At 41.4% G+C, this 12,198-nt stretch overlaps 1 protein-coding gene across 5 annotated transcripts in view; it reads left to right on the forward strand.

Annotated features, from left to right (window-relative positions):
- TNIK (TRAF2 and NCK interacting kinase) overlaps nt 1–12,198 on the forward strand; it is a 350,236-nt gene that overhangs the window by 278,019 nt on the left and 60,019 nt on the right. For all 5 annotated transcript variants that reach the window (XM_053657848.1, XM_053657844.1, XM_053657845.1 and 2 more), the window contains 2 exons: nt 600–788; nt 11,907–12,071. In XM_053657848.1, coding sequence (XP_053513823.1) covers nt 600–788; nt 11,907–12,071 — 354 coding nt within the window. The remainder of the gene's footprint in view (nt 1–599; nt 789–11,906; nt 12,072–12,198) is intronic.

Genomic DNA, 12,198 nt, shown 5'->3' on the forward strand with positions numbered 1-12,198 from the left:
AACATTTTGTGTTCCCTGCTCATGCAGCTTCCACTTGAAGTACTTTTTTTATTATTATTATTGCAGTGCTCTCCAAAGGAGCTTCTTAGTATCTTTTTTCTAACTGAACTTTTTATTCTGTGGCAGTATGACATTTTTTAGCTTGTATATAAGCTTGCTGATGGCTTTTGTTGATCCAAGTTCAGGCAATGTCTTTAGCTCCTCTCTCTGTTTTGTACTGCTTCATTGCGCATGTCTGAATGGTTTCATTACTACATCAGGAAGTGAATGGCTCCTCATGGAGGTTGTATACTGACCATACAAATGTCCTCATTATTGCCACTTTCCTGGTTGTAATTCATCAAGGATAAGTTACTTTGCAATGGGTAGTGTTCTGTAAGGATTGCCATTAAGGCAATAGTGTTTTCACTGAATGTCACATTCTGTGTAGATGTTAAACCAAACCTGTAGCATAGCTCTGTGGCACATCCTCATATCCTCCTGTCATTATTGGGGTCTTCTGTTATATAGCATCACTTTTTAACTCCACTGCATGCTTAGCTGGTACTGGCCAGTGGTTTCTCTATGGTGATTTTGCTACTCTTTCCTGACCTGGACAGGAGTACAAGCGCAAACAATTGGAAGAACAGAGACAAGCAGAAAGACTGCAGAGACAGCTAAAGCAAGAGAGAGACTACTTGGTTTCCCTTCAGCATCAACGGCAGGAGCAGAGGCCTGTGGAGAAGAAGCCACTGTACCATTACAAAGAAGGGATGAGTCCTAGTGAGAAACCAGCATGGGCCAAGGAGGTAAGTCAGCAAGCAAGTGTAAGCACACCCTGGTGGCCAGGCTGTTGGCTGTAATGGGTTCGTCCAGTGAAAGTGGAGAGTCAAACTAATGCTGTGAATCTAGAAAACAATTCACTATAAAACATGCGTACTTTGCTTTTGGAAGAGCCATAACATTATTTCTGTAGAGAAATTGCAAGTCACCTTAATCTTTTTTTTATATTTGCAAATGGAGTGGATTTTTGTAAATAAAAACAAGTAGAAAAATAATTTCCCTTACAGCAGCCAAATGAGTTTGTAGCATGAGGATTTTTAGTGACTTCCCATGGGATTATATGACTAAGGACATAAGGAATTCTAAGTAAAATCATTTGCCATCTATATCTAGCCCCTGAGATTGGTCATTAGTATTGTCACTAACACTCCCTTTTCTTTGGTGGCACCAGTGGACACGCATTGGCCTCAGACTTGTGGCTGTGATATTCACTTTCAGGGTCAGAGGTCATTTGTTTTGCAAATACTTCCAAAGTAGTGGTGCTTGGCTCTGGGATGAGCTATTTTGAAAATCTCATTAAAAACTGTTGGGATGGTAGGAAGAAAGGGTGATAAGCAAATGGATAAAGCAAACAAACACAATAATAACTCCAGCCAAGACCAATAGTTCTTCTAGGGAATCACAGTATTATCTCATGTGTGTAACACCCTGGCTTTCAGTCCTGTGATTATTTGTGGCACCTAGTGATTTCCTTTCTTTTCTTGTGAGCAGAGCTCATCACTTAAAAGGATGTTGGCATTGTTTTGTGTTTCATTCTAGCATCTTCAGGTACTTGTAGCTAGAATTTATTTCAAGTTATTTAGACTACAATATTACCAGAATTATATTTCTTACATAAGAACCTATTTTTATAAAATTTTTCTTTTTCTTTTTCTATTCTCTTACATATGTGTAGAAACGCTTGAAATGATGTCCTAACGATATTGACAGCTGTCTAGGGGAGGAAGAAATTACAGGGGTTTTTTCTTCAAACATTTTTGTATATTTATATATTGTTTAAATCTTTTGTAATGAGTATGCACTGTTTTTATAAAAGTTATTTTTTAGCTTAAAAAACTAAATTTGTAGAGAAAATCATTTATTTGATTTGCTGTAAAGGACATTTCTGATTATTTTCCCTTTGAGTCTGTAAATATGATTGCATTTACCTAGGTCTATAACACCTGCCTTGTTCTCTTTGATCAATAATTCAACTTTGTGATTCTACTCTCAGGTACAGTGCCAACCCCTTAAAAACCTACTATTCTTCCAGCTAAGCAGAATCACTATGCTATTAAACAGCAGTTGATGTGCATTCTGGCTGGCAGAGTATGTCGTCTCCTTCCACTGCTAACCCATTTTCTAGCCAGGCCACATTGAAACCTTCAGCAAAGCCAGACTCACAGCTTCTGATTATGGCAGCAGTTCAGGAGACCGAAAAACTAGCCTCTACTAAGCTAATGCCAGTAGCCCCAGCAAAAATTAATGACTCCAGACCAAGACTCCTGTTTGAGCATCACTCATGGGAGAAAGATGGAGCAGCATATTCTATTAGACTTGGTCTTGAAGGACAATTGAAGTCCCAGGAAGCCTCAAGGACCATAGTGAGATCTCCAAAGCAATATTGCTCACAAGGATGTAGCCCAACTCCAGAGTTAGAGTCTAAGGTCATTTGTGTGTCCTTTCCCAACATCTTCAAAGTGGTAAGCATTTGTCCATTATTGCAATCAACAAGTGCCTTAGAGACTCATATGGACCTCAGGGCAGGAGAAGTATGAATTCATGTGTCCCTACAAGTACCTTACCTCCTCTAAGAAGTGCTACATCGGACTTCCAGCCAAGATGGAGGTGTAGGTGGAAACACTGTGCCTCCTCACACAACCGAAATTAAGGACAACAAAGATTTAGAAACAAAATCACAACCAGAACAGACAGAAAATTGAACTGTATGGAAGTCCAACAACCATTTAACCAGACCAGTAAGAGGGGTGGAGTCGGCAGGCAGCAGAGAGGGATCATGGCAGGAAAAGGCAGTGGTAGCCAGACCCAGGAGTGGAGGTGGCTCAAGGCAGACCATGGTCGCACCTTTGCGTGCAGATAAACTAGGCAAAAATAGGCAGCAAGACAGACTGCACAACCAAGGGCCCCAGCTATGGGAAATAAAGCCTAAAACCATCGATTGAAAAGGTGTCAGCTTGTGGGAAGCGGCAGAGAGGACTGAAATTCCGATGGCAGAATAAACACCATTGCTCCCTCTTTGACCCCGCCCCCACATACAGCATCACAACCCAGCAACGTGGGTTGCCCTGCCCTGATGAACTCCTAAGGCTCCACCCCTCATGCATAGCAGGCGCAACCTGACCAAAAATGGCTCAATCAAAAGAACAAATCAAAGCTGCAGGGCCCATACTTTTAAGCGACCAAGAGATAACCAACCTATCAGATGCACAGTTCAAAACACTGGTGATCAGGATGCTCACAGAACTGGTTGATTTGGGTCACAAATTAGATGAAAAAATGAAGGTTACACTAAGTGAAATAAAAGAAAATGCACAGGGATCCAATAGTGATGGAAAGAAAACTGGGACTCAAATCAATGGAATGGACCAGAAGGAAGAAAGAAACAACCAAACAGAAAAGAATGAAGAAACAAGAATTCAAAAAAGGAGGAGAGGCTTAGGAACCTCCAGGACATCTTTAAATGTTCCAACATCCAAATTGTAGGGGTACCAGAAAGAGAAGAGGAAGAGCAACAAGTGGAAAACTTATTTGAACAAATAATAAAAGAGAACTTTCCCAATCTGGCAAAGGAAATAGACTTTCAGGAAGTCCAGGAGTTCAGAGAGTCCCAAAGAAGTTGGACCCAAGAAGCAACACACCAAGGCACATCATAATTACATTAGCCAAGATTAAAATGAAGGAGAGAATCCTAGAAGCAGCAACAGATAAGGAGACAGTCACCTACAAAGGAGTTCCCATCAGACTGTCAACAGATTTCTCAAAAGAGACCTTGCAGGCAAGAAGGGGCTGGAAAGAAGTATTCCAAGTCATGAAAAGCAAGGACCTATGTCCAAGATTGCTCTATCCAGCAAAGCTATCATTTACAATGGAAGGGCAGATAAAGCACTTCTCAGATAAGGTCAAGTTCAAGGAGTTCATCATCATCAAGCCCTTACTATATGAAATATTAAAGGGACTTATCTAAGAAAAAGAAGATAAAAAATATGAACTGTGAAAGGACAGCAAACTCACAGTTATTAACAGCCACACCTAGAACAAAAGCAAACTAAGTGGACACCTAAAACAGGAGCCAAGCCACAGAAATGGAGATCACATGGAAAGTTTGTAACATGGGAGTGGGAGGAGGAGAATGGGGAGAAGGTATAGAGAATGAGTAGCATAGACAGTGGGGAGAAAATAGGGGGAGGGCAAGAGTAGTGTGGGAAATATAGAAGCTAAAGAACTTATGGCACATGGACATGAACTAAAAGAGGAGGAGGTAGGTGGGAGGGGGTCTTCAGGGTGGAGGGGAATGAAGGGGGGAACTGTAATGGCATAATCAATAAGATATATTTTAAAAAGGAAGTGCTGCATCACTAAATGACTTTTCCTTAATGCATGACCACCTGGCCTTAAGAGTTTCCAGCCTCAAGCATGAGATTAGGACAGGAACACCTGCAGATCCCATTGGAGAAAACCATGATTCCATGCAAAGCATTCCAGAATTCCTCTTTCCGCTGTGCAGCTCCCTCCTGCACAAATGTACAAAAATGGGGGGGGGGGGAGCCTGGAGCAATTTCCATGTCCTTCCTTCCACATCTACTCAGCACGTTCTGATTTGAACTTAACTACTACTTTGACTTCATGGTTTTCTATTACTATTTGTCCTCATCATTAAATGTCTGGGCGTATCCTCTCTATTCAGAAATAGTTTACAGCTCCCAAATTTTCAGAAGCCGAAGCATTCCTGGGGACAAATCTTTGTAGACATCATCAAGGCAGTTTTCACTAATACCCCTGTGTGTCCTGGCCAAGCTTCCAGCAGTAAAGGGAACATAGCAGGTGGGCACGCAAATGCCATGCCTGTGTCATCAAGCACTCCTCATGGAAGGTTCCATGGTCATCAGAAGTCTGGGCCACCTTCAGGGGTGACATCTTCCAAGATCCCTGGCTACTCTAGCAGCTGGTGCTCCTCTTTTGGGCTTGAACTTCTACACATGTGGGAATATTGTTTTGGGATTTCATATTTAGTCCTATCTTCCTGGGTGTTGTTGACATAATCTGCCTTTCAACTAACCATCAATCTATTCATGAGCCAGTTCCCAAGTCTTAGAGTGGGTGTTCATATGTTAGAAGAAAGATGAAGCATTTAGATGATAAAATGAGTGACAAATGCCAAATCCGGGATTGGAACAACTGGTGTATTGTACAAAAAACAACAAATAATTGTCTGCTATGGTTTGATTCATCGTTATTTTAACACCCATTTCTCAAATGGGAATAAAAATGAGTGGGAGGACCCTTTTTAAACTGTTAATGTTTCTTATCAGCAATATACAAACTTTTAGAGCATTATTTACAGATCTCTTTTCTTATAATAGGAAAGTAAATAACCTAGGTTAAACTGTCCTTTGAAGGTAGAATAAAAGGTACCATTTTCTTTTTCAAATGCATCCTCTGCCAGGATATAAATTTGATAGCATCCTCACAAGGAAGGAGTGGGCAGCTGTGTCCATGACATGGTCCCTGTGATGCGGGGCCTGGGCTTTGTGTCCCACGTGCCATTGCAGGTACCACCCAGTCTCCTTCCTGCCTCAGCCTCCTCCGAGACCCGCTCCAGTGTTAGTTATCTAACTCACCTCTATACCTTCTCATCGAGATGGTTTTTTCTTTGATTACTTTTCCATCCACTTCTCTTCCTTATTCCAAATCGACATTTGTCCTTAAAATGCAATGTTATTATCATGCTTCCTCCCCTGTGTTTTCGTTGTTTCATCTTGTGACACATAAGTCATCATTGCCTTTCTCATTATCTTTTTTTCTTACTGTTGGATACAGTAAGAACAAATGAAAATGCTTGATCATTGGCAAATCTGTTCAATCTCTTTCATTTCTTTTTTGACTGAGTGTATCTCTGTCCTGAGAGTCACATTGGCTTTGACTCTCAGAGATTTCAGCCAGAAAGAAACATTAATGTCTCTGTTAAAAGGAGTGGGGTTATTCTCACCCCATTCAAATTTTCTCCCATTCCTGGATTGGCATGAAAGTCAGATGTGTTCTCTGAAAACATTACTTTGATATTCTGTTAAACACCAGCAAAGTCTGGAGGGTTTTTTTTCCTCACTGTTACTTTTTGAATGATGAAGATTTTTCTTATAATGGAACAGATTCCTTTCCTTAAAATTGTATGTGATTGTCTGTACCTGACAGAGACCGTGTGTGCCTTCCTACCCTGCTTCCATACTTTTTCTTTTCTCTTTTCTTTTCTTTTCTCTACCTTTCTTCCTTCCTTCCTTTCTCTCTGCCTTTTTCACCATGTGGCAGTGACAGAATGCTCAGTCAACATGAGTATTGCATGAAATTATGTTTTCATTTTTTTAACATTGGGTCATGTTCTCTCTCCGTGGTGCATGCCAGTCATCTGTCCATGGTTTTATAATACTTGGCAAAGAGCATCTCTTTGAGTCCCATCAGCTCGCTGGACTTTGAAATCCCTGTGCAGAATAACTCCTCCTCCACTGGGTTTTATCTACTCTACTCTAATGTGCTGTTTTCTTCATATGACTTATTTTACCTACAAGGTTCCTAAATTGCAATTTTGAGAGTTAACAGCTCTGCTTCCATCTTTTCTCAGTCTCTGTTTATCTGTCTTAAGATTTAGCTTGAGAGAGAGACCTAGAAGGAAGCTGTAAGAAGTTTGAGTTCTTCAGCCCAGGCCTGCGAACCAAAGGATCATGGTTCAATTCACAGTCAGGGCACATGCCTGGGTTACAGGCCTGTTCCCAGTAGGGACACACGAGAGGCAACCACACATTGACATTTCTCTCCCTCTCTCCTTCCCTTACCCTCTAAAGATAAATAAACAAAATCTTAAAAAATAAGTAAATAAAACTCAATAGATAAATAAGTAAAAAAAAGAAGTTTGAGTTCACATTCTACTTCCCTCCTGTGTGACCTGGGGCAGGTCTCGCAGATTCCTCCCAGGGAAGTTCCCCGCCTGCACTTCTCTCCTTGAGTTTGGGAGGGTCCCGGGCGGTCATACGTTTGAATGTGCCATTGAAACTGTAGGCACTATACATATGCACATGAAATATAATGTTAAAAATATTTACATGTTATTCCCAAAGCCATTGTCACCCACAAGGAACATGCATGTTGCCTGTGTTGCATCTGGTTTGGTTTTCACGTGAGCCGTGTACATGCATCTTTCATATCCTCTACCTGCCCTCCCCCAGGTGTAGATGCACACATCTTCATTTCCTCAGCTTAAGATTTGCCTCATTATTCTTTTATTAAGATTTGCCTCATTATTAAGTTATCAGCTTCATTTTTATGAGGATCTATAATTTTTTATGAATCATTGGAAAGGATTTCTCAGAAAAGTAGATTAGGCCTTTATCTTCCGACAAGACTGCACTTTAAGTGCTTCAAATGAATGAGTTTTCCCTGCCATCAAGGGTGCCACACAGAAGAGATATCACCAACCTTACTCAGCAAGCACCTGCCCACGTGGTTTTGCCAAAGGGCAAGATGACTCAACTCTTCATGTGGCCATCGAATGCAGGGTCAAAGTCTGTAATGAGCACTTAAAAGTTATTTGTTGACTTCTCTCTGTTTCTCCAACATTGCAGGTAAAGACAAAAATTCGAACTGTTTGTTCAGTTGGAATAAAAAGGAATTCCCATAAGACTGTGTCTAATTTTTCCAATCTCCCCCCTCATATGGTAGCTCTTTAGTAAGGCTTTCTAAGACCTTCATAGCCCCCACAGGCTCTACATCATTAAAAAAGTATTAAAATGCATCCGTAAGACATAAGAAGTATATTTTGGTGTCAACATCTTTTAAATTAACTTCCATAATTTTGTTTGGAAATTCTCTTAGCAAATATTCATTATTGCTAAGTGAGACATTATAAGCTGTAAATTGTTTTCAAGTATACAAAGCAATTTAACAATTGACTTGAATGTGTTTCCTTTTTTATATGTTTAAATATATCTTTATTTCTTTAGAAAGATTTTTTGAAATTGTGTAATTAACAAGCTTATTTTCAGGTCTTCTGTATTTGTGTAGCTTTTATACATCTCAGAGGGCTTAGATATCACTCTTATAATGCCCAGTGGGCAAGGTAGCTCTGCCTGGAGCAGAATTTTATCTCTGAGACCACAGTTATATTTTCTTTCTCCCTGTAATGCTATAATAAATAGTATAGCGTTTCTGCAGAGGTGATCCAAACCTCTCCAAAGTTACTTTAGTATTGGGGTCAAAATGATCCTTTTAATAAGAAAACAAAATTGCTTTCATAGTGTAATCAATGTCTCTCCTAATCTTATTCTGTATATTCATTGATAATCCCTTCAACTATGAAACCCTTTGTAATAGATTTCTTTTGTTTGTGTCCTGGCACCTTGATATTCTGTCTAATATTACTATAACACTCTTTTTTGGTGGTACTTCTGGTATTTTACATCTTCTTGGCAACAGGAGATTGGAGCGGAAGCCTAGCTAATAGAATTTTTGGAGTATTGCACAAGGCAGATTGAAACATATCCTTGTTACACCCCAGTTTTCAATCACATACATCTTTATCCCTGGGTGGGGTGTAGGAGACACTTCGTCCCCTTGCCTCACATACCTATTTTTCACTCTATTAGTGGACATAAGATGCAATGAATCAGGAGATGGATCTTGATCCAATGTCAAAATAATCAGAATGGCCGGCTGGCTCCTAGATACACTGATCAGCTTCTCCTCCATTGGAAATTGTTATTAGGATGTTTGATTTAATATTGTTCCTCTAATATTTATATTGTCTCTCTGGTGCAAAAGCAATGGGCAGCATTACCTTCCTCAACACGTTGGGCAAGGTTTTCTTCAAGCAGAGTGGGGAGCCAGGTGCCCCCTCTTACACCCTTCTCATCGACTGTCCAATTTATTTGAACAGACTCCAACTCAGGAAATTTTATCACACTGGACCCTTTTTGGCATAATTTTCAAAGTGTAACAGGAGATTATGTATAGCATATACTTTAGAATGGTACAGACTAAAGCACTAATGGTATGATTTTAGTATGTAAACTAATTAATACAAGGCATAGGAAATATTACTAGAAGCATATTAGTAACATCTACACATGACTAACCACACCCATTAACTACCTACGAAAATCAGCACCCCAATCTCTGCGCTGTTCACTTCCAACGACAGCTTCAGGGCCTGTGTGGCTTGTGGTTCTGTTAGAGGCAAAGATGGTTTCTTTGCTAGAGCTCGTAGCTGGCAGTTGCCAAAAGAATCCTTTGTCTCAGGAATGGTCTCTTTGCCCAAGATGGAATCTTTGGGGGCAGACTTTTTGACTGCTGTTTTTAATGTACTTTCCCTAAACATGTGCTTAAAACTGTCTGAGGATACTTTACAGTTAAAAACTAATAATGATAAGTATTCTTTACCCTCTGAATATATTTGGTTCTCTAATGCCAGGTAACAAGTGGTTATAGGCTGGACAGCCTGGTATTTATCTGAAAGTGTGTCTCAACCTCCTGGATTCCTGGGTTCAGACAGCTGTGGTTTGGATGGTGGGAGTTCATACAGTCAGGGGTGCTCGGACATGTGATTTATCTAATAATTATCTTCCCTGGAAATAATATTTGAATTATTCCAGTGATCTGGAAATAGTCACCTTCTTTTCAAAGAGTCTAGGATTTGGGAAAACAGCACATTCCATGCCTTGGTCTCAGTTTACCTATCGCTATCTTTGCAGACTTTATCCTTTCGGTGGCCTTATCTCAAAGCTGGCTGTGTTTTATAGCCAAATAATTATTGCTGTCAGAACACTTTGCACACACACATACACAAAATATATATGTTCCAGTTTCTATTCCCGGCTTTTTCCAGCTAATCTTGTTTGGTGTGTGCTAAGCTTCTGGGACATGGAATTTCAAAACCAAAGTCAACAAGATGCAAATTGTATGTACCATGCACAGCCACAGTGGGGGGAAGGGTCTTAAAACTGCCATGAAGCAGAGGCAGGCGGGCGGTTTTCTGTTCTCTAGCATCTCCTATGTTAGAAAGTTTGCATATGAAAGTTTAAAAACAGACATTCTATATATGAGACTGAGTCTGCCGCGAGAAAGATTCAAAATGGGTTATGGAGGATGAGAAAAAATAACTTTTTAAAAATTTATTTCAAATCAGGCAGCAAAATGAATCAAAACTTTTAGCTGCTGCATAGAAGTACGTCTTGAGGACCTGCGCTGGGTTCTGTGGCAGGGTTTTGTAGTACTGAGGCAGCCCGTGGGCAGGAGGGAGTTCCCCGGTGCGTTTGAAAAGCGCAGCTGCCAAGGTGACCCTGAAGACAGAAAGGAGAAGTGTCTGGAATGTGAAACTTTCGGGGAAGTTCAAGGAGGGAGTGTGGGGGTTCAGAGGAAGCTGCCCAAGACGTGTCTCAGTGGTACGTGGATCACTTTGAGCTAAAGGCAATTTTAGCTTTAGGCTCAAGTGAAACGTCTGCCCTTCCCCTTAACTACCTAGAAGGACTTGAATCAGAGTCCTTGACCATAATAAGAGATTATCACAGGTAACCTCTGTCAACCTACCTGTAGGGCACAACAAACTTCTATTTACAAAATGATTATTCTTATCATCCTGCAATGACCCTTTGAAGCCCCCAAGGTGCATCACCTCATCCCTAGCACAGGATGTTCTATACACCTCAACCCCCCTTTTTACCTCTGAACCCCTGGCACATGTGTGGTCTCTGACTCTCATGCATGCAGGGTTCCCATACATATCTATGTATTAAATCTGGCTCTTTTCTTTTACTAAAAAAAAAAAAAAGAAAAGAAACATATGAGAAGACAAAATGGACCTGGAAGAAAAGTTCTAGACCTGTTGCAGTTGTTGAGGATCTTAAATTATGTCTTGCAGTGTGCCTCTTGTTTATCTAAATTTTCCCTTGAAATTGTTCTCTGTGACAGTCTGTGTCTGCTGCAAATAAGTACAACAGGTAACTTCGACCTGTAAGATGGACATTCCTGGTTCTGTGAGCCCTTCATGTGAGGCACATGATCAGTTATCTGCTTGGGGCCGAGAGAGATTCTACAAGAACGAGAATGACAAGGACACAGCCAGAGATGAGAGGTGGTGGTCAGGGGGAGAAGAGGAGGAGAAGCAAGGATGAAGGCCATGTGCGGAGAGACAGGGAGGAGGGAGGCGAGAGGGAAACAGAGGAGTCCAAGCTGGAAGTGGAGAGAACGAGGAGGGGTAATGTATTTTAGGGCACAGGGAGAGACAACCGAGAAGAAAGGGCCTTAAAGGAAGGTAGTCTGGAAGGTAGTCCAAATGATACTCTCGTTAAGGCAGGTCATGCTCATTAAGTGAGCCACCTGGGACAACCGCCTGCCTAGCAGTAGGGAGTGGGAAGAAATGGAGGGTTAGTGTGCTCAGCTTGATTCCCTTGTCAGCCCTCTGTTGTTCTTCCCTCTCTGTCCCATGAGTCGACTCCAAGCAGTGTTTGGTTTTCCCAAGTGATCTTAATGCCTGCCTGCCATAGTTCCCTTTGTCTCCCTCCCTGACCCAAGATAATATCCCAGTCAATGTCGGATGAACTCTTAAGCTAAGCAGGTCCCAAATTCTCCCTGACTAAAACTGCATGAGATCAAGGGTAAGGGAAAAGAATGGCTTAAGTGTCCTGTGTGTTTTTCATGCTAGTGTTTACTCTAACAGAAAGAGCTTTTTCTCAAATTCTTGAGGCAGAGCAGATGTGGAGAGTTTGGCTCCTTAAAAAATTGATCAGAGGGACAGAAAAATGGCCATGCAAGTGACTACGGAAAATTCTCACAGTTTCCAGCCATCTGTCCACTGAAGCTCCTCTCTCTGTGTTTGTTTCTAGGTAGAAGAACGGTCCAGGCTCAACCGGCAGAGTTCGCCTGCCATGCCTCACAAGGTTGCCAACAGGATATCTGACCCCAACCTGCCCCCCAGGTCGGAGTCCTTCAGTATCAGTGGGGTCCAGCCCGCTCGGACCCCGCCTATGCTCAGACCCGTTGACCCACAGGTACATCCTCCCCTTTGTTCCATCCGGCATTTCTACTGGGAGACAGGTGAACCTGCTAACAGCCCAGGGCACTGTAACGTGGGCTCAGGTGGAGAACCAGTTAATGTTGACCTCTAATATAGAATCT

This window comes from Artibeus jamaicensis, unplaced genomic scaffold (genome assembly GCF_021234435.1).
Source record: "Artibeus jamaicensis isolate MK-2021 breed Jamaican fruit bat unplaced genomic scaffold, CSHL_Jam_final scaffold_474, whole genome shotgun sequence".
Lineage (NCBI taxonomy): Eukaryota > Metazoa > Chordata > Mammalia > Chiroptera > Phyllostomidae > Artibeus > Artibeus jamaicensis.